At 36.0% G+C, this 23,499-nt stretch overlaps 1 protein-coding gene across 16 annotated transcripts in view; it reads left to right on the forward strand.

Moving 5' to 3' along the window:
* ERBIN (erbb2 interacting protein) overlaps positions 1 to 23,499 on the forward strand; it is a 96,020-nt gene that overhangs the window by 57,142 nt on the left and 15,379 nt on the right. For 9 of the 16 annotated variants that reach the window (XM_084880800.1, XM_084880801.1, XM_084880804.1 and 6 more), the window contains exons 14-20: positions 22 to 91; positions 9,971 to 10,070; positions 12,448 to 12,569; positions 14,350 to 14,523; positions 15,288 to 15,470; positions 19,679 to 19,793; positions 21,562 to 21,745. In XM_084880800.1, coding sequence (XP_084736926.1) covers positions 22 to 91; positions 9,971 to 10,070; positions 12,448 to 12,569; positions 14,350 to 14,523; positions 15,288 to 15,470; positions 19,679 to 19,793; positions 21,562 to 21,745 — 948 coding nt within the window. The remainder of the gene's footprint in view (positions 1 to 21; positions 92 to 9,970; positions 10,071 to 12,447; positions 12,570 to 14,349; positions 14,524 to 15,287; positions 15,471 to 19,678; positions 19,794 to 21,561; positions 21,746 to 23,499) is intronic. The other 7 variants (XM_084880791.1, XM_084880805.1, XM_084880803.1 and 4 more) reach the window with 2 other exon arrangements.

Here is a 23,499-nt window from a genome sequence, read left to right on the forward strand (position 1 = left end):
TTTTTGTATATTTCCCAATAGGTTAAAGAATTTGCCCTTTAGCTTTACGAAGCTACAGCAGTTGACTGCAATGTGGCTCTCAGATAATCAGGTGAGCATTCTGATTTTGTAAATTACTGACGTTTCAATTGTTCTAAACAGTTATGTACTCTAATTTACATAGTATTATTTGAGAGCAGTTATACTGGTGAACACACATAAAAATGTATTATATTTTTTTAAAAATCTTAGAAAATATTTACATGCAGATAATTTTAGTGAAATATGTGTAGATTTTTAAATAGTAAATTCTGTGGGACCTGTCTGATTTCTGCTAAATCTATTTGAAAAACATATTATTAGGTTAGGAGGTCAGGCACAATACTCACTAACTTTTTAGTTTTTATAGTAATTCTCTATGGCATATATCTGTAGAAATTTGATAATTTAAATTATACTTCTAATTAAGCACTTTCTCATACTACCTTAAGGAAGTGTTTCTAAGTAAGGAATTAAGAGTTATACCTTGGGCTTTTTTTTGTTTGGTAAACATTTATTGAAAGCTTACTTCAGACGACGAACTACTCTGGAAGCAGGAGATACGTTGGTGAAGCAAATAGACTCTTCTTACATGCTATTGAGTTTACATTCTCATGGGAGATTAACAAACAAATATCTGTGTAATGTTTCAGAGCTAAAGAAAAATCTTGATGGGCATTAGAAGAGTACCAGGGTTGAATATACAATGTATATGCTGATTTTTCTCATAAAATAAAGCTTAATATTTGACTTTCAGCAATGCCTTATAATAATTTATCTAAAGCTGTATTTTCCTGAGGTTTAGATACTCTGGTCTCATGAGGTATTTATAAGTTCAGTAGTGATATTTGCTTCAGGGACTGTATTATGTCTCTCTTTTGAAGTATATTAACAACCCTTTTGTGTACTACAGTAAAGAAATCCACTTGTCTGTGTATCAGGATTCTCCAGACTTCTTAACTGAGGATCCCTTTCCACTTACCTCTTACTAAAACCCTAAAAGTCTTAAGTTGATGTTGATCCACACTTATGAATTGGACTGTAGTATTTACTTGTTCAGAAAATTAGGAAAGGAGATATTAAATTGATGATATCTTTGTTTTTATTATAGCTTGAACACAAGTGTGTCCATGTATTTGGAGCTCTTAACTATCTGATCTTTCTTAATTGAATTATTTACATTTGAACCTGATTTGAAATTTTGCAGCTGGATTCACAAAACAGGGCTCTGTCATATGTGAATTATTACAGTGTGAATGAGACATAACTCCCAATCTTGGGGACACTTAGGCTGTTAGTTAATAACACTGTGGTGGATAAATCATTGCTAGCAGATTATGTCAGGTGACTCAGTTTAGTGAAATTATCTAGTATCTAATATAGTTTCTTCATATTTGCATTGTTCTATTCTTGCTTTCATTTGTTAATTACTTCAATACAAAAATTATGGTGATGCGGGTCTTGTGTTTTTCTCAATTTGACAAAATAGTAAATAGTAAAACATATCTACATAGCTATAAAGCCTCCCTAAAAGTGTGTCCCAGATGTTTTACTACAAAAGAACAAAGTGTGGTGGAGAAGGTATGTGACAATGGTTTGACTATGAATTACAAAAATAAAGTAGACCTGAATATTTCACTGACAATGTATGGGAGTATATCTATAAGCAGTATATGCAATAACACAATTTTTCACAAGTCTCTCTGATGGCTTGAACAGAACAATTGATTATTCCTCATTCATTTTGCCGTTCTCACTTAAGAACCATTTATTGAACAACTGCTTCATGCCAGGCAAACTAAGGTCACTTTAATACAATGTGGTAAAGTAGAACTAAGGCTTCAGCATCAAAGAAAGGAAGCATAACTTGGGGATGTAAAGGCAGGTTTCCCAGGGGAGGAAATGCCTGCAGTGCATAATTACTTTTAAAAGAGTTATAGGGATTTAAACAAAGGAAGGGGGCCCTAGCTGGTTTGGTTCAGTGGATAGAGCATCGGCCTGCAGACTCAGGGGTCCGAGGTTCGATTCCGGTCAAGGGCATGTACCTTTGTTGTGGACACATCCCCAGGAGGTGGTGTGCAGGAGACAGCTGATTGATGTTTCTATCTCATGGATGTTTCAAACTTTCTATCCCTCTCCCTTCCCCTCTGTAAGAAAATCAATAAAAATATATTTTTTTTTTTTAAATAAAAATAAACAAAGGACGGGAAGAGTGTTCTTGTTAGAGAGAATATCATGAGCCTAAGTATTTACTGCTGAATCAGTCTAATATATTCGGTAACTCTACAAGTAGTTCATCGTGACTAGAGCATTACCTATTAGATGGAAGAATAGGAAATGAGGCCAAAGAGAAGTATACAGTGACCAGATCATAGAGCATGTTGGATGTTATGCAAAGGAGTTTGTATTATATTTCAAAAATGGTAAATAGATTTTATTTTCTTGCACATCAACTCTGATAAATTAATAAGTGTCTCTGAAAGATTGTTTTAAAGATTCTAAAGCTATATTCAGGCTCATTTGAAAATTTCTGTGATTAGGGTGACTGTAAGTTATTGTCCATAATAGGATAGGATACTTGATAGTGAAAGAGAGGCATATAGTCCTTGATTCATATATGTCTTCAATTTAAGAAGAAAAAGTGATACATGTGAGTCCGCCTAGAGGAGATAAGGAATCAGTGTCATACATGAGCAGGCAAATGCTCTGATCAGATTGATATTTTAGAACAGTAGTGGGGAACATCCGGCCCACAGGCATGTAAGACCTCAGAAATAATTTGTATGGCCCTGCCAAGGCATTAAGGGTGAGTTAATTAAATGTTTGAACTCATATAACAGGCAAATTTTAAAGTTGATAATTTTATATGGTCCACAAATGATGTTATAAATATTCAAATGGCCCTCGGCAGAAAAAAGGTTTCCCACCCTTGTCTTTTTGGGCTGTGTTATGAAAGATGGATTTAGCAAGGATGATCCCAGGTGTGAAGGCACAGGTGACTGGTTGGAGGGCATTGGCATACTTAAGACAACAGAAAATGCTGCATTGAAATAAAGTAATGAGAACAGTGCTAGGGAAGAGCCAGTATATTTAAGGCATAATTTAAAAAATCATGTCAGTACAACATTTGAAGAGGGCATATATGTGAGAAAAAAGGAAGTAAAAGCAAAAATGATCCTCAGCCAAAACCGGTTTGGTTCAGTGGATAGAGCATCAGCCAGCGGACTGAAAGGTCCCAGGTTCGATTCCGGTCAAGGGCATGTACCTTGGTTGCGGGCACATCCCTAGTAGGGGATGCGCAAGAGGCAGCTGGTCGATGATTCTCTCTCATCAATGTTTCTAGCTCTCTATCCCTCTCTCTTCCTCTCTGTAAAAAATTAATAAAATATATATTTAAAAAAAAAAATGATCCTCAAAAGTTTTGCTTGAGTGACTAGGTGGAGATTAATTAATACCACAACCAAAATAAGGAACCACAGAGGAGAAAATATATTTCTGTGAAGATGTTAAGTTCCAGTTACTGCATTTGAAGGACCCTTAACATTGAAGTAGGCATGTATAGAACAGTTTTAGTTGCCATGAGACCTTGGAATTTAATTTTAGACTATGATTTCTATGTACTTGATTTCTCCTTTCTTTTAATTTCTAACTTCCAGGGATTTCTCAAAATTCTTAAAGGCTTAATTTCCTTTTTCCCAGTATCATAATATATTTATTCCGTTTAACTTGTAAAAATTTTTATTAAAAATATTTGTGGCACAAGAAAAAATATAAGGTTTATCCCATCGTCTTAATCATTTTTTCTGTGGGCAGTTTCATGACTTTTATTGTTTTCTCAAAATTGATTATTTAAAATATTTTTAAATGCTAGGGATGGATGAATCCTGAGGACTACTACCATGTAAGTGGCAGGTGAGTTAATAGTATTAGAAATAAAGAATGACCATAGAGGTAGAAGGAAAACTATGTGGTGGTGGTTTCAAGTGAACCAACTAAAAAAAAAAGGAATAAAATCAAATACTTGGAGGCTATTGCTATTCAACAATGACTGGGTAATCAAAGAGATCAAAGAAGAAATAAAAAGCATTCTGGAAACAAATGACAGTAAAAACAGAACAATTCAAAATCTATGGGACACACAGTGAAAGTAATTCTGAGAGCTCTACAGTCAACCTCAAAAAAACAAGAAAATACGGTAATAAGTTATCTAACCCTACAACTTAAAGAATTAGAAAGAGAGCAACAAGAAAAGCCCAGAGTGAGCAGAAGGAAAGAGATAATAAAGATCAGAGCGGAGATACATGACATAAAAGACCAAAAAAAAAAACAATACAAAGATCAATAAAACTAACAGCCAGTTCTTTGAAAGGATAAACAAGATTGATGAACCTCTAGCCAGGCTCCCCAAAAAACAGAGGACCCAAATAAACAAAATCAGAAATAAAAGAGAGAAAGTAACAACTGACCCCACAGATACACAAAGGATTATTAAATAAATAAATAAATAAATAAACACCTGGTGCATGACACGTGCTCTGGTGGGGTTACTTGGCCTGGCCTGCAGGAAACCAGCTCTTCAACATCCCACATAGGCTAATGGGACAGAATGGAGAAATCAGAAACCAACTCAAGTCTTTATGCTCAGTTAATATTTGATAAAGGAGGCAAGAGCATACAATGGAGTCAAGGCAAGTCTCTTTAATAAATGGTGTTGGGCCGAAACCGGTTTGGCTCAGTGGATAGAGCGTTGACCGGCGGAATCAAGGGTCCCAAGTTCAATTCCGGTCAAGGGCATGTACCTTGGTTGCGGTCAAATCCCCAGTAGGGGGTGTGAAAGAGGCGGCTGATCGATGTTTCTCTCTCATCAATGTTTCTGACTTTCTATCCCTCTCCCTTCCTCTCTCTAAAAAATCAATAAAATATGTTTTGTTTTGTTTTGTTTTTTAATTAAAAAATAAATAAATGGTGTTGGAAAAATTGGACAGATACATGCAAAAAAAAAAAAATGAAACTAGACCACCAATTTCCACCATACACAAAAATAAACTCAAAATGAATATGTGACTTCAACGTAAGATGGGAAACTATAAAAATCTTAGAATAATCCATAGGCAGCAAAATATCAGACATAGCTCCTAGTGATATGTTTGCTGATACATCTCCTAGGACAATGGAAACTAAGAAAATAAACAAATGGGACTACACAAAAATAAGCTTCTGCAAAAGAAACATAAACAAAACACCAAGAAAGTCCACTGCATGGGAGAACATATTTGCTAATGTTACATCCAATAAGGGACTAATCTCCAAAATTCATAGGGACGATAAAAATAACCCATTAACAAAAGGGGCAAAATACTTAAATAGATACTTTTTGGAAGTGGACATACAGAAGGCCAAGAGACATATGAAAACATGCTCGAGTCACTAATCATCTGAGAGATGCAAATCAAAACGACAGACACCATCTCACAACTGTCAGAATGGCTATTATCAACAAATTGACAAAAGACAAGTGCTGGTGAGGAGGTGGAGAAAAAGGAACCCCTGTGCACTGCTGGTGGGAATTCAGACTGATCCAGCCACTGTGGAAAACGGTATGGAGTTTCCTCAAAAATTAAAAATGAAACTCCCATTTGACCTAATGATCCCACTTCTAGGAATTTATCCCCACTTCTAGGAATTTATCCCAAGAAATCAGAAACACCAATCAGAAAAGACATATGCACCCCTATGTTCATAGCAGTACAATTTATAAAAGCTAAGATTTGGAAACAGCACAAGTGCCCATCAAGCAGATGAGTGGATTAGCAAACTGGTACATCTACACCAGTGTTTCCCAAACTTCTCTCATGATGAGAATCACCTGGTGGAGTTGTTAAAACACAGATTCCTGAATCCCAACTAAGAAGTGCTAAACTAGAATTTTTGAGAACATATAGGTAAAATTGCATACCTAACTTAGTGCTCTGTATATAAAATCTGTCTTAGAGCTCTAAGACAGATTTTATATACAGAGCACTAAGTTAGGTATGCAATTTAGTTAGGTATGCAAAATCTGTCTTAGAGCTCTAAGACAGATTTTATATACAGAGCACTAAGTTAGGTATGCAATTTTACCTATATGTTCTCAAAAATTCTAGTTTAGCACTTCTTAGTTGGGATTCAGGAATCTGTGTTTTAACAACTCCACCAGGTGATTCTCATCATGAGAGAAGTTTGGGAAACACTGATCTACACAATGGAGAGCAGTATGCTAAGCGAAATAAGCCAGTTAGAAAAAGAAATATTATATGACCTCATTCATTTATGGAATGTAATGAACAACATGAACTGATGAACAAAAAGATCGAGAGAGAGAATCGTGGAACAGACTGTCGAACTTCAGAAGGAGACAGGGAAGGGTGATGGGATGTAAGAGATCAACCAACGGACTTGTATACATGCCTAAGAGCGTAACCAATGAACACAGACACCAGGGGGATAAGGGCATGTACTGGGGAAAGGGATGGCTGGGGAGAGGTCAATGGGGGGAAAAGGAGACTTATGTAATACTTTAAACAAAGAATTTAAATTTTTAAATAGGGAGTTGAATATAACAGGATAAATTCTGTTTAGAGGCCTGTTCAAATGAAATCTGACTGAGTACACAATACAATAGATTTTGTGTCTTAGAATTGTGCCCCTGAAACTGTATTAAAAAAAAAAGTCAATAAAAACGAAAAAAAATAAATGAAGTCTGAAATATATACATTATATTTTGGCAAGTTCTAGCTAATTAGTTACAACTAATTTAAATTTAGAGAGATGTCAAAACCCAAATTGAATAAGAAATAAATGAAGTAATTGAGCCATGTGATTGTTGATTAGACTGAGGGTTGAATGAGAAAAGAATTGAAACAAAGTAATTGGTAGTTTAGGGGTAGGGTGAGAAGGGATCCTTGAATATTAGAGAGCATGTTTTTAGGCTGTTGGAAATACACTGTGTGGAGAATGAGATTAAGGACAGGAGGGGCTTTGATAGCTGAAGTGGAATCTGGTAGAACCAAAAGCTCTGGCTGGGATTCTTACCTTGAAGGGAGCTTGAGTTAAAGTTTGTAAATGATAAAACTCTTGGAATGTAGCCATTTCTGAACTCTTAGCAGTTCTTGATTTCTATTTTAAAAAAATATTTATTGGTTGATTTCAGAAAGGAAGAGAGAGAAATATTAATAAGAGAATATCATTGATTGGCTGCCTCCTGCATGCCCCATACTGAGAATCGAGCCTGCAACCTGGGCATGTGCCCTGATCAGGAGTCAAACTGTGACCTCCTGGCTCATAGGTCAATGCTCAATGCCAGCTTGGCTTGAATCCTATTTTTATATTTAAAAAATATTTTAGGAGACATATGAAAACCTGCTCAAAGTCACTAATCATCCGAGAGATGCAAATCAAAACAACAATGTGGTACCATTCACATCTGTCAGAATGGCTGTCATCAACAAATCAACAGAAGATAAGTTCTGGCGAGGATGAAGAGAAAGAGGAACACTTGTGCATTGCTTTTGGGAATGCAGACTGGTGCAGTCACGTGGAGAACAGTTAAAGTTTCCTCAAAAAAAACTAAAAATGGAACTCCCATTTGATCCAGTGATCCCACTTCTAGGAATATATCCCAAAAAGCTAGAAACACCAATCAGAAAGGATCTATTCACCCCTATGTTCATAGAAGCACTATTTACCATACCTAAGATTTGGAAACAGCCTAATTGCCCATCAGCAGATTAAGTGGATTAAAAAACTGTGGTACATCTACACAAGGAGTTCTTACCATTTGCCATAACATGGATGGAGCTAAAAAGCATTATGCTAAGTGAAATAAGCCAGGCAGAGAAAGATAAATATCACATGATCTCATTTATGGAAAATAATGAAAAACATAAACTATTAAAAACAGATCCAGAGACAGAGAAATATTGATCAGAACATCAAACCTCAGGAAGGTAGGAAAGGGTGGGGGTAAGGGTGAGAGATCAACCAAAGGACTTGCAAGCATGCATATAAGCCTAACCAATGGACACACAACGGGGGGGAGGGGGGGTGGCATGAATGGGGTTGGGGGGTAATGGAATAAGGATACATGTAATACCTTAGTTAATAAAAATTTTAAAAATAGTCAAAAAATATTTTAGAAGATACTACCTTTTTTAGACTGCAATTTAGAAAATTAAGGAAGGATTTTCAGGCAACTTTGAGAACTGTTGAAATTAGTTACCACAAACTTGTAAACAATAATTTGCTAATTTGTGAGATACAGAAAAAGCACATGATTATAATGATTCTACATTGCAGCTTTGCCAAGCCAGGTGCAAGAGAAGGACATTGTAGGAAAGTGGTTGTAATGAGATAATGGTGAGGTACAAAAGGAGAAGCAAAGATAGGAAAGAATGCTGGTGACATAGTTGAACGTTCAAGGGAATGACAGTCTTGGTGGTGAGGTGCGTTGGCAAGTAATGTGAGAGCTGCCTAGGGTCTGTGTTGCCATACTCTGTGGCTGTCCTTTTCACTGGCCACTCCTCAGCTTCCCTTTTAGGAATTCTCCTTATACTTATCCCTTATGGTAGTATGTGGTGTCCCTCATGGTGCTCTAGAACAGCAGTCACCTACTGGTGGTCCACAAACCACTAGTGATCTGTAAGGTCCGAAAGTTTGGCGACCGCTGCTCTAGACTATGCTTTAATTTATTTCCCTATACTTTCCTCTTGGAAATATTAATTTACTAGACTAAAAGTATGGCTATGTCCTCTACATTTTATGTCTGTTGAATTACCCATGATTGTGGAAAAATTGGCATGAAAGATTTAGGATAGATTCATTCTTCTAGAAGCCGCTTGGATATGAGAAAAGGGCATAAAATGATAGAGGCAGGATTTATGTTCCTCAATAGAACAGGTGTTTATACTTAGGGAGATATGGATAATGATCTCACAGCATTTGTAGACACTAACTCACCTCCTAAGCCAGGGTTTATGAGATGGAGAATAGCAACCCATACTTGAGGAGGCTTCAGGGAAACCCTGTCTTATGAGAAGGAGTAGATCTACCATATCCATTGACTGTAGAGGCCAAAGGGAAGTTTTCAGTGAAGAAGGAATTTGAGATGCAGGGGAGTTTGTTTACTGTAGAACAAGGAGGGTCCACAGAGGAAATGTTTGAATGGGAGTAATATTATAGCTAGCTGCAGAGTTTTCACAAGAGTAAGTCGAAAAAAATAATTGATAGAGAGGCAGGAGCAGGGAGGTCTGGGTAGTTCCCTGCCTGTCTGGGATCGGCTTGGGTTGGTAGGATGTTAAGTCAGTAGGGTGGCACAAACATTAATATTAAGAAAATTGAAAACACCAGTTAGGGAAATAATTTTAAGAAAAAACGAGGTCCAAAATAATGGGCTTCCAGTTCCTTTGTTGAGTAACTTGTGATGTCATTAATAGAAACATTAGACACAGAGAAGAAGAGAGAAGCAAGTTACAATTTATTGTTTTAAATACTCCCTTTCAGTTGAAATAAACCTGCCTAACTAAACTAAATCTTCAAAATCATTTCTACAAAAGTATCTTCTTAAATGAGAGTAGTAGAGGGGGAAATACATTGAATGGAAAGGTTTATTTTATAGCTTATTAAATCATATGGTAAGTAATTATTGGATTGTGGATATGAGATCTTTTAAAACTATTGATAATCAGTGATAATTTCAATACAGTATGAGTTTGCTTTATACTACAAACTAAATTTTATATAGATTTCTATGCGGTCTAAAAGCAATGCTTAAAGTTTTATTATCTATAAATTTGTTTTTGTAATCTATACATTGAAGCATTATAGAAAAAAATGGTGAGTACTTATTCAAAAGAATTGCTAGATATGTATTTGCTTTAGGATTATTAAAAATTAAATGCTAATTTTCTTTCTGTAGTCCAAACCCCTGATACCTCTTCAAAATGAGACTGATTCAGAGACTCAGAAAATGGTGCTTACTAACTACATGTTCCCTCAGCAGCCAAGGACTGAAGATGGTAAGAATTTAAGAATGTGTTTAATATATATATATGTGTGTGTGTGTGTGTGTGTGTGTGTGTGTGTGTGTGTGTGTAATAAAAGGGCAATATACAAATTGACCCTAATGACGGAACACCCAGGAACTACGGATCACTATGATGTGCACTGACCAACAGGGGGCAGACGCTCAATGCAGGAGCTGCCCCCTGGTGGTCAGTGTGCTCCCACAGAGTGAGCTCTGCTCAGCGTCAAGCAGGCTGATGGCTGCGAGTACAGTCATGGTGGCAGGAGCCTCTCCAGCCTCCTCGGCAGTGCTAAGGATGCCCAAGTGGGCCTAAGCTGCAGATGGTCATCCCCTGACGGCTCCTAGGCTGCCAGAGGAATGTCTGATTGCCAGCTTAGACCTGATTCCCCTGTGGAGCAGGCCTAAACTCAAAGGTGGATATCCCCCAAGGGGTCCTGGCTGGACTGAGGGATCCCTCTAAGTGCACAAATTTTCGTGAACTGGGCCTCTAATATATATATATATTGTGTGTGTGTGTGTGTGTGTGTGTGTGTGTGTGTGTATTGAGGCCTGGTGCATGAATTTGTGCATTGGTGGGGTCCAGCCAGCCTGGCCAGGGGGAGGGGACATGGGGTATTGGCTGACCTGGCCTGCCTGCTGGTCGAACTCCTGGTCGAGGGGACAATTTGCATATTAGCCTTTTATTATATAGAATATACACTTAGTGGCCAGATTATTATGATTCAGAGATCATAATAATCTGGCCACTGTGTGTGTGTGTGTGTGTGTATATATATATATATAGTGGTGAAGATCTAGGGGGAGGCTACATAGGGGATGGGCAGAGGAGAAGTAAAGGGGGTGAGGGTGGAAATGGGAGACATCTGTAATATTGTCAACAATAAAAAATATATTAAAATAAGGATAAAACAATAATAATACTGGTAAATCACAACAAGTTTTGAAGTGAATTGTAAGTCTCCAAGACTTACTGGTTTGAAGGGAATTTGGAGAATCCTATATAATAAAAGGCTAATGTGCAAATTGACCAAACAGTGGAACTATGATGCACACTGACCACCAGTGGGCAGATGATCAATGCAGGAGTTGCCCTCTGGTGATCAGTGTACTCCCACAGGGGGAGTGCGGCTCAGCCAGAAACTGGGCTCACAGCTGGCAAGTGCAGCTGTGGTGGCAGAAGAGGCAATAGAGCATCCCCCGAGGGCTCCAGTCTACAAGGGGGCACAGGCCGAGCTGAGGGACACCCCCCCTCCTGAATTTCTTGCACCAGGCCTCTAGTTGGTTAATAAAGTTCTCTGAAAAATTGGATAATAAAGCAATGTCTCAGGGTTATAGATAGTGGAAGTTAGAGGTATCTGCATATAATGTACTTCCATAAATGATCCTTATAATTAAACAGCAAACATCTATTATGGATCTCTCTATTCTAAATCACATTTAGGTAAATGTTGGGAACTCATGTTAAGTGTTATGTGATTAGGATTATTAAACCAGGAAATATTTTGTTCACTTCTGTTGTTGGTTGTAGAATTAACACTACCCTGGATAAAGATACAATAGGTAAAGATAATCTGTAAAATTCTGAGTATTAATGTTACTTCTTCTAAGTTCTTAATTACATTTTACCAAGAAAGGGGAATATACCAGTTACTATTCCACAAATGTTTTCCAACAATTATGGCATTAAAGCCTTCGAAATTAAGGAGCAAATTGTTTCTGTATGTGTTGTATTGTGTGTGTGTGTGATGTTTATTATATGTGGCACTTAAAAATATAACTTTTATGTATTTTTCTTAAAAGTTGCTCACTTTTATAACCCCAAATTCATGATAAATTATCTCTCCCCCCCCCCCAGATTATCTCTTAATACATAGAGACACTAAAGAAAAAAATCAGTTTTATTTTTAAAATAGACTATAAGCAATTTACATAAATTCTTAAGCTTCAGTTTTCTTATCTTAAAATAATAAAACCTGCTTTGCAGGGGTTTTGTAAAAAATGAAAAACACTGGTTATAAAGTGCTTAGCAGTGAGACAAAATCAATTTGCCTGTTAATATTCTTACATTGTTTTGTCAGGTTTAGTACACAACTTTGAAATACTTAAATAGATTAAAACTAAAATAATTTCACTTTTGTTCCATAACTAGTGATAAATAATTAGAAAACTCATTACTTCACTATGTATGCTAATTATTTATTGCTTTTTGCAAGAAGAAATAAAAGATATGCTTTGGTAAGTTATTTTGTGGGTATATTTAATAAGATTTATTTTGATTAAACAAATGTTTAGCTTTAGAATTGAATTATCAAGTAATAGTTTCTCATTATTACTCTAAAATATAGTGGATTTTTTGTTTGTTTTTCTAGTTATGTTCATATCAGATAATGAAAGTTTTAATCCTTCATTGTGGGAGGAACAGAGGAAACAGCGGGCTCAAGTGGCATTTGAATGTGATGAAGACAAAGATGAAAGGGAGGCGCCTCCTAGGGTGAGTGTTCTTTCCTCCTTCAATATATATATATATATTTTTTTATTATTATTATTATTAATTTATTTTTTTACAGAGAGAAAGAGAGTGGGATAGAGAGTTAGAAACATTGATGAGAGAGAAACATTGATCAGCTGCCTCCTGCACGCCCCCTACTGGGCACTTGACCAGAATCAAGGTACATGCACTTGACCAGAATCGAACCAGGGACCTTTCAGTCCACAGGCAGATGCTCTATCTACTGAGCCAAACCAGTTTCGGCCCTCCTTTAAATTTGAAACAGAACTGCTGATACTTATTGGGTACTGTATACCCACTAGAGGCCCAAGGCATGAAATTCATGCAAGAGTAGGCCTTCCTTTCCCCAGCTGCTGGCACCAACTTCCCTCTGGCATCTAGGACCCAGGCTTTCCTCACAGCCCTGGCTTCATCCAGTCTAAATAGTATATTACACTTTATAACTACTGGCCTGGTGCATGAAATTCATGCGGGGGGGCGGGGGGGGATTTGCAGGATGTTCTGTTCTTCAACCTGGCCTGCTCCCTCTGAAATCGAACCCCTCGGGGAATGTCCAACTGCCGGTTTAGGCCCGACACCACCCAGCAGTCAGACATCCCTCTCGCAATCCAGGACTGCTAGCTCCTAACCACTCACCAGCCTGCCTACCTGATTGCCCCTAACCACTCTGCCTGCCAGCCTGCTAGTCCCCAACTGCCCCCCTTGCCAACCTGATCACCCCCAAATACCCCCCACCAGCCTGCTCGCCCCCAACTGGCCCCCACCCCCACTGGCCTGCTTGCCCCCAACTGCTCCTCGCTGGCCTACTCACCCCCAACTGGGCCCTCCTGCTGGCCTGCTCACCCCCAACTGCCCTCCCTCCTGGCCTGATCACCCCTGTCTGCCTCTGCCTCAGCCCTGCCACCGTGGCTTTGTACAGAAGGACTTCTGGAAGATCTCCTGGTCTAATTAGCATATTACCGTTTTATTAGTATAGATAGATTCTGTGCCATTTTGGGAGATACAAAGAAATATATTGTTTCATTCCTTTCTCTCAAGGCACTTGAAGTTTTACTGATTATGTAACGTGAAATAATTTGAGAACAATATAAAAATTATGTGATTAAAAGCCAGGTTTTATAGTGTATCTAACTATATGGGGGAAAAGGTTATTACTTCTCACTTCCCTTTTATTAATGATTTTTTATATGTATATTAGGAATAAAGAACGCTATTATAAACCTTTTGTTTCTTTTTGGGATTGAGAGTGTGTGTCAGTGGTAGAAGTAACAAATACCATTTTCCAAGTTACTTACAGATATAATTCTTTTCCCCTTATATATGCTAGCTGAACTTCAGAAATGAAAGATTGACCTTTGAAATGTTTGGTTCACTGCACATAAGACAATATGTAACTGTAGGAATTTTATATGTCGCTGGATTAATACCTAACTGGAAAATGTATTTGTTTCAAAGACAAGTGGCAATGTTGGCAATATCCACACCATATATGCCTCAAGTAAAATATGTTTTTGCCTGTTAAGTTTTTAAAACAGTGAAATCTATATCTAATCTTTAAATAGTGATAAAACCAAACTTTTATTGAGTCTAGAATGCTTTTAAAGGTCTATCATCTGTTTATTAAAAAAAAGGTCTAGCATCTGTTTTCACAGTTGCCTCTATGAGTCAGATATCCAGTGTAATTAAGATGGATCATAGATTGAATTTTGATGTATCATTAGAAATATTTATATTTTAATTTTTCCTCACTTTATTTCTTTAGGAGGGAAATTTAAAGAGATATCCAACACCATACCCAGATGAGCTTAAGAATATGGTCAAAACTGTTCAAACCATTGTACATAGATTAAAAGATGAAGAGACTAATGAAGACCCTGGGAAAGATTTGAAACCACATGAACATCAACAAGCTGTAAATAATGATGTGAGTGTGAAGGTTAGAAAACTCAATTCAAAAGAATTAAAATCTACTGTCAAGTTATTTTAAAATATTAAATGATAATTGATATAATTATACTTTTTTATACACTAAAATGTACTCTTAATATAAGACACTGTCTTATTTTCGGGGAAACGGGGTAGGCATGGGAGTGTCAGCATAAGCTTACAAAAATAATTATTTCCTGAGCAAAGAATAAGATATTGGATGTCAGAAAATTCATTGTAATGAAAACACTTCCCACCACCACCACCCATAATACTGATTTATTCTAATACGAATTGTAAGTTTATTACTATGACATACCATTGGCATTTCCTTGGGATATTTCAGAAACTACGCAAATCCCTAAATTACATTCTTTAAAGGGACTTTTTTCTCACATAGTGTCACAGAAACAATTTTTATTATGTCACTAGAGTTATTACACATTTCACAATGAGTAGGAAACAATCTAGCCATTCTGAATTTGACCATAGTGAGCTAAGTGACTCACTCATGACCATCAGTTTTGCAATTTCTAAGATGGATATATCCTCAGCTAAAGTGTGAAGTTTATTGGGGCTCATGGACCTTTGGGTACCTCGTGTCCCCCAAATCAGCATTTTATCTGAGTGCTGCAGATTTCTATGTTTAAAGTTCCCTTGATTTATCCAGGATAAGAATACATTAAATTACCTTTAAATTTTCATCTGAACTTTAACCCAAGAATAGATATAAAGCATAAGGAAAATGAGTTCTTTATCTTCTCTTTTACCTAGACTTCAGAAAGTACTCCTCTGGTAAGAAGCAAAGCCGATGAAAGAGAAAAGTTTATGATAGGAAACTCTATACAGAAGACTAATGAACCTGAAGCTGAGACCAGTCCTGTGAATCCACTAGTGACTACAAATATGAAAACCTCTGAGAACTTGAAGCATGCTAATCATGATGCTGTTTTTGAGGTATGGCTTTATGATTATTCTGGAATGATCATAGCAACTGAAAGAATTCAATATTTCATTGTTACTAAATGAAGATAGGAAAGACTTCATATTGATAGCAGAAAATATGCTAATGCATTTACCATTGAGAAATTTCATAATGTTTGCAATAATATAATATCACTCATTTACCAGTTTAAACTTACATTTTTTGACCCAGTGTACTCAGATATTTACAATGTAAATTAGATTGTGGCAATTATATTTGAGTTCTGTAAAATATATAATAATAATTGCTTTATTTCTATAACTTGAAAATGAAAAGGCTGCCCTAGGTACACTCTAATTATTTGGTTTATTTACCAGGGGTCCTCAAACTTTTTAAAGTGGGGGCCAGATCACAGTCCCTCAGAGAGCTGGAGGGCCGGACTATATGAACTACTAATTCCTACTGTAACACCTCGGCTGCGCTCACTGCCCAAAAAACCTGGCGGGCCGGATCAGACTCCTCTGCGGGCCGCATGTGGCCCGCGGGCCGTAGTTTGAAGACTCCTGATTTAAGCATTTATCATTGGTTATGAAGTATTTTTTTTCCTTGAATATCTGAAACATTTTTCCTTGGAGTTTCTTCTAGTAGATTAATCAATGAAAGCTGTAGCTTTTTTCTTTTTTCTTTTTTATTCTTTTTTTTTTTTTTTTTTTAAAGCAGCTTTATTGAGGCATATAATTCACATATGTAACTCACCCATTTAAAGAAAGGTACAGCCAAAATCGGTTTGGCTCAGCGGATAGAGCGTCGGCCTGCGAACTGAAGGGTCCCAGGTTCGATTCCGGTCAAGGGCATGTACCTTGGCTGCGGACACATCCCTGGTAAGGGGTGTGCAAGAGGCATCTAGTCGATGTTTCTCTCTCATTGACGTTTCTAGCTCTCTATCCCTCTTCCTTCCTCTGTAAAAATCAATAAAATATATATATTTTAAAAGATACAATTCAATGGTCTTTAGTATTCTAAAAGTTGTGCAGCCTTCACCATAATCACGTTGAGAACATTTTCATTACCCCAAAAACAAAGTTCATATTTCTCAGCTACCATCACACATCCTCTCCCATCTCCCTAACCCCTAAGCAGTTAGTAATCTACTTTATCTGCCTTTATAGATTTGGCTATTCTTGACATTTCATATAAATCTAACCATACAACTTGTAGTCTTTTGTGATTGGTCTTTCACTTAGCATAATGTCTTCTCTTTCACTTAGCATAATGTCTTCAAGATTATCCATATTGTAGCATGTGTCAATACTTCATACATTTATTACGTCTGAACAGTATTCCATTGTAATGGTGACTAATGGACATTTGGGTTATTTCCACATGGGTGTGATGAATAAGTCTGCTGTACCTATTTGTATGCAAGTTTTTGTGTGGATATACATTTTTTCTTTTGGGTAAATACTTAAGAGAAGAATTGTTGGATCATATGATAACTTATGTTTAATTGAGAAATTTCCATTTTTCCAAAAGGGGTTACATCATTTTATATTACCCTCATAAGCTGCTGGAGGTCTTAGAAAATGATAACTTGTAACTTTTAAAAATGAGATTCTAAAGGGTTTTTTATTTATAGGTACATTTCCCACTATGTGCCTACTAGCTCCAATTGGCTATTTAAATTTAATTTAAATTAAGTAAATACAATTAAAAATTTAACTTCTCAGTCACACTTGCCACATTTCAAATGCTCAGTTTGACACATCTAGATAGTTAGTGGCTATCATGTTGTTTGTTTGCTTGTTTGTTTATTATTAGAAGCATTTCAAATAGTAGTACATATGTCTCCTTTTTTCCCCTCTTGACCTCCCCCATCCTCCCCTGGCCCCCAGCATATGCCTTCACCTGCCCCCCCACCCCCCGCCCCAGTGTCTTGTATCCATTGGTTATGTTTATATGCATGCATACAAGTCCTTTGGTTGATAATCTTACATCCTCCCCTTCCCCCAACCTCCCCTGCCCTCCCACTGTAGTTTGACAGACTGTCCAATGGTTCTTTACCTCTATAACTATTTTTCCCCATTTCTTTTCTTTAAAAAATCTTGCAACTGAAGACTAGAAATAAACATATAATAACAAAAAATGTTGAGTCCCAATTTCAATGTCCAACAGTTCTGAGACCCAGTTTCAGTGTCAAATAGTTCCTTATGTGTACATGTCAGCAATGATATCTGGATGATGGACAGATGGTGGCAATGCAGGTCCATCCTCTCTGGTTTGGTCCTGGGCAGCCTGCGTTGATGCACAGCTGCTGACTGCCAGCGTGGCCAGGCGTCGTCAGCGTCTTCCGTCCCTGGACTGTTTCTCCTTTTGTCTTGGTGGTTGGAGCAGACCTGACAACTCCTCTCTGTTGTAGGAATCCCCATGGTCTTGGAGTAGTGTTCTGAAAATATACAAACGTATTCTCCACCAAAAGTTAACAAAGGAATCTTTTCTATAAAATTGACTTGGGATCCTTTTTATTTTTGCCCAAACGATTTTCCTTTGGCTTATTTTGACGCCCATGTGTGATTTTCATAGGTGTCTTGCTGTTACCATTAAAAATGAAAATTAATTTTCTACAGTAAAATTTTTCTACATGTAATTTACTTACGGGATATTTTTCCTTACATGATATTGCCCTACTATCGTTCCTTTTTTTTTTTTTTTTTTTTTTTTAATTAATGGATGCTTTTGTAAATTTTGTAATGCAGTCTTGATAACTTTAAATTTTATTTTTTTTTTTGCACAAAAATAAAACTGCTTTAGGTTCATTTCATTTTAAGCAATTTTACCATGAGATGCACTACCAATAGAAACTTTAGTTAATACTTTAGGAACTGCTTTTTATCCAATACACTTAAATTTTCTTGGATGTTCACTTATTTCTATTAACCAATTTAAATTAACCTGAAAATTTGACTACTATGTTACTGTCAAACTTAATACTCTAACAACAATCTTAGTTTACCCTGTAAATATTAGTGGAAAGGATTATTTACATTCTTGAGTAGGCCCTGAGCATTCCTGGTGCTAGGCTGGATTTAGATATAGGGCAGCTGCTGTCGGCCAAGTCTCTGCATGTTACGTGGGTCTCAATCTGAGCTGGGCCAAGTCTCTGTCTGTTACTTGGGTCCCGGTCTGAGCTGCGCATGGGAAGCGAAGCAGCCATGGGGGCAAGAGACCTCCCTCAGAAGGGCTGTGGATTCAGGTCCCTGCAAGGGGTGCGGTGGGGTGAGGGTCTGTGCCCCACCTCTGTTTATCTCCATGTTCTCTCCTGACGGCCCCGCTGCGACTGTGCCTATCTTAGGTTGTTCCTTCTCTGAGGAATCTTACCTGTCTAGTGGCTATCATGTTGAACCACATGAATTATTTCTATCATTACAGAAAGTTCTATTGGAAATCACTGACATTGATGCATAGAAATACTGACATTGTGGGTTTATTAAGAGCCTCTGTATTCCTGAAAATTTAAATGTTTTTAAAGCACGTCATCTAATGGTTATCCTATGAGCCAATATTTACTACAAGAATAAACTCATCTTTTGAATGTACTAAATGGGTCACATTATTTAATAAATTATTATATATAACCTAATATAACAGTCTATGAAAAGTTTTTTGGTTTGTCCCAGTGAAGTTATTACTCATTTAGTATAATTTCTATGGGTAAGGAGCTATACTGGCAGAATTTCAAAATGGGCAAAAATCATAATTAATTTATATTAGTAAATTAACATCTCAGTTCTTCTAATTCCTTGGAACCCAGTGATCCTTGGAGCAGTAAATTTGAGGATTATAGGAAGAAGAGTAAATTCTATCCCAGAATTTATTTTTATTGGAGCAAACTGTTTTTCTCTGTCAGGGATTGTGTTTTATGTATTTTTATTTATCTGGCACCTGGCATAGTACTAGACACATAGTAATCATTAATACATTTGAATTAAGGAAATTAATACGTCTGCCTCAGGAAATTATCCCAAAGGTGCTTTGGAATATTGTTAATAACTACCACAGTTTTATTGCTGTATCTTAAATTTTTTTAATCATATACTACTTTTAGTCACTGTTGCTATAAAAAGGTTTCATATATGTTCTAAATATTCTTTTCTCTTTATAAAGTTCTTATGACTTAATATTTATTCATTTAAAAAAACAATTTATTTTCATAAATGTTTTCACTCTTTTCTCTTTAAATTAGGAATCTGAAGAACTTTCTTCTGATGAAGAGATGAAAATGGCAGAGATGCGACCACCATTAATTGAAACCTCTATTATCCAGCCAAAAGTGGTAGCACTTAGTAATAGCAAAAAAGGTTAGCTGTGAAGGAAAGCACTAAGATTAGAAATGAGCAGAATAAAATGTATAATTGTTTTGTAATAAATTTCATTAAATGTCATTATCTTATTTAAAACACTTTTTAGCAACAATTTTTAAAACATACCTTTTTGAAAGGTCTTTTTCTTCTCTCTCTTATTTTTAAAGGAAAATCTTGATAGACCTTTTTTCTTCCCTCATGCATATCTACTTACAAGGACATGGATTTTATAGGGAGACAAACCTAGATTATGATTTCCGTTTCTACCACTTATTTACTGTATGGTCCTTGAGCAACCTAATTTTATCCATGTGTACATATCTAATTTGACATAAAATGAGGCTAATGAAGGAGTTTGTTTATATTAAATGCACTAGATTATTAAGTGTACTGAGATCTAGCCCAATACTGGATGTATAGTAAATGTTTGTTGTTATTTTATCTATCCCAGAATTTATTTTAAACCATTCTTTTTCCCAGCCATTCCTTCATTTAACATAAAAGGGGACTTGAAGGATATCTGTCTCTTCCTTGTACCCTTCCCTCATTCCTCCCCACTAGTGTCTGAACATCTCTATATTACCTCCACCAAGTATTGATCCAGCCATTGCCTTTATGGCATTAATGAAGTTTGCTTAACAAGGTGCTCCTCAAATAGCTTGGATTTCATCATAATAATGGTGGTAATATATGTTGAATACTTACTAATTGCTACTTGCTATATGCTAAATATTTTTCATGTTATCTAATGATCACAATTGTTTCATGATTTGGAATTGGAAGAAGGGGGCTAAATCTAGGAAAGAATTTGTTACATATAGTTTAACATTATTTTAAAAATTCATAATCCGAGACCCTAATACCTTAAAGTTGAATTAGAGAGCCCTGTGCTACTGTTTTTAACTATAAACACAATCTAGACTACTTGAACTGAAATATTTGGAACAGCAAAAATACCCTTAATTCGGATTAATGTAATCTCCTATGACTGTGTCTATATATACTGTTTCTATGATTTGGCTAGAGTTGAGTTAGTTAAAAACATTCTTTAGGGTTCTAAGATATTATGTGATCTTTTTTATCATTACTTTTAAAAATACTATTTATACTATACTACCTACCTATACTGGAATATGAATATTGTCTATTTCTGTCTATATTATTGTTACACATAAAACCATCTCACATATGAAAAATTCAGTATTCATGTACAAGTTTTTTAAATGATTTATAAATATGAAGAGAGAGCTGACCTTGTGAAAATTTCTTGATTTGTTTGGTGGTTGTTTTTTGATTGACTGCATTGCTTATTTTTATTGTCAGAATAGATAAAAACAGTTCCTTACATGTGTAATATAATTTCTCTCCAAGAAAAGTTTACTTACGGCTATAAACTGTACTTTGTAATTTTTATTTATTATGACTTTCTAAAATTGTAAATGAGTGGGAAAGCATATTTACAAAAACTGATAGCCTTAGAACACATCACATAATATAATCCTGTCAGGAATTCAAACTAATAAAATTCTGGGTAACCCTAACTTTGGTTATATTTTTAAAAAGTAAAGATATCTATCGTTATTTTAAAATTCTTTCATATTTGTGTGTATTAAGACTGAATTTTTATAGGTGCCTCTGGTTTTGTACTTATTTATAAATTCTTTACCTTATATGTTGAAGTCATCACTGGGAAGTATTTCACACAGGATTTTTGGTGACTTTATCAGTGGCTTCAGTGTTTTGTTTTTCTGTTTGTTTGTTTCAGATGATTCAAAGGATATAGATTCTTTATCAGATGAAGTTACACACAATAGCAATCAGAATAATAGCAACTGTTCTTCTCCATCCCGGATGTCTGATTCAGTTTCCCTTAATACTGATAGTAGTCAAGATACCTCACTCTGCTCTCCAGTGAAACAAACTCATATTGGTATTAATTCCAAAAGAAGGTTTGTAAATATCTTAACAAAATAATTTATTTGTACAAAAAATAGAGCTAGAAATGCTAATAAATACATATGACCAAAACAAAGGATTTCACAAATATTATAGAAGTGGTTCAGGTAGCATATGGTTTCTCCTCTACTTTATTACTAATTATTTAGCTTTTATAGATTTCCATTTTAGTTTTTTAGGGGCGGGGGGAGAAAAGTTTAAAAATATGTTCTAATTTTCTTCAGTAAAATGTTGAACAGTTCTAGATATTACACCATAAATAACCTATTTGGGGTAGTTCAATTAGAAACTGATATTTTTAGGATTAGAAATGCAAGATTATTTTGGGGCGATGCCATTAAAGGATTTATTTAAATATTTTTAATTAGTGATGTATCTTTGTCTTAGACCTAAATTTATAGGTCAACTTCTATGAAAAAGACTTTCCTACATGTTGAAATTTAGCTGAAATTTAAAACAAATATATTATTTGGGCTCCCAAAAAGTTTGGTTATCAAAGTACCATTTTACTTTGATGATTAGAAATACAACACGGCCGAAACCAGTTTGGCTCAGTGGATAGAGCGTCGGTCTGCAGACTGAAATTCTGGTCAAGGGCACATTGGTTGCTGGCACATCTCCAGTAGGGGGTGTGCAGGAGGCAGCTGATCGATGATTCTTTCTCATCAATGTTTCTAACTCTCTATCCCTCTCTCTTCCTCTCTGTAAAAAATCAATAAAAATATATTAAAAAATAAAATAAAATAATGTTTAATTTATTGAATAATAAAATTTTACTGATGTTGGGAAGTAGTTTAGTAATTTCTAAATCATGTTTTTTATGTAATGAAATAAAGACTAAGAAAGGGATATAGCTGCACCTCTGTGTTGTATTTCTAATCATAAATATTATTTGTCACCTAAGGGAAGATTAATACTAAGGAATATTTGTTGAAATATTAACCTATTTTTTGAAATACAACTTGAACACACAATTATGTTTTCATATTACCAAGCAGAAATAAAATGTTTTCTGTAATTTTGGAATGTCACCTTTAAATATTTCACAAATCCAATGTATTTCCCAAAAATTTACTTTCAGGTTTTTGTATGTTTTATTTGTTTGTTGGTTTGTTTTTGGTTTTGTTTTTGTGTGTGTGTGTGTGTGTGTGTGTGTGTTTTATTGTTGTTGTTGTTAACCCTCCCTGAGGATTGAGGATATTTTTTTCCATTGGATTTTAGAGTAAGAGGGAGGGAGAGAGGGAGGTATAGAAGGAAGGAAGGAGAGGGAGAGAAGGGGAGATGGGGAGAGAGAGAGAGAGAGAGAGAGAGAGAGAGAAAGGGAGGGAGAGGGAGGAGAGAGAGATATCACTGTGAGAGAGACATCACTGTGAGAGAGACACATTAATTGGTTGCCTCCTACATGAGACCCCACTGGACCCGGAATCACACCTGTAACCAAGGTAACATGCCCTTGACTAGGAATAGAACCCGAGACACTTTGGTGCACAGGCCAACACTCGAACCATTTAGCAACACCAGCCAGGGTTAATTTCAGTTTTGATCTTCATATTTTGTAGAACTATTGTTTAGTTCTTTATATCATTTCCTTATCTATATATTTGAATCTAATAACTTATGATAACTATGGCTAATAATAATAATGTTTCAGAATCTTACCTAATAATAGACAAACATGTAAATAGACTGTACCTCTGCTACACCACCAGCCCACCAGGAGTGATATACAAATTAACCCAACAAAGAT

This window comes from Pipistrellus hanaki (assembly GCF_964339955.1).
Source record: "Pipistrellus hanaki genome assembly, chromosome: 4".
NCBI lineage: Eukaryota > Metazoa > Chordata > Mammalia > Chiroptera > Vespertilionidae > Pipistrellus > Pipistrellus hanaki.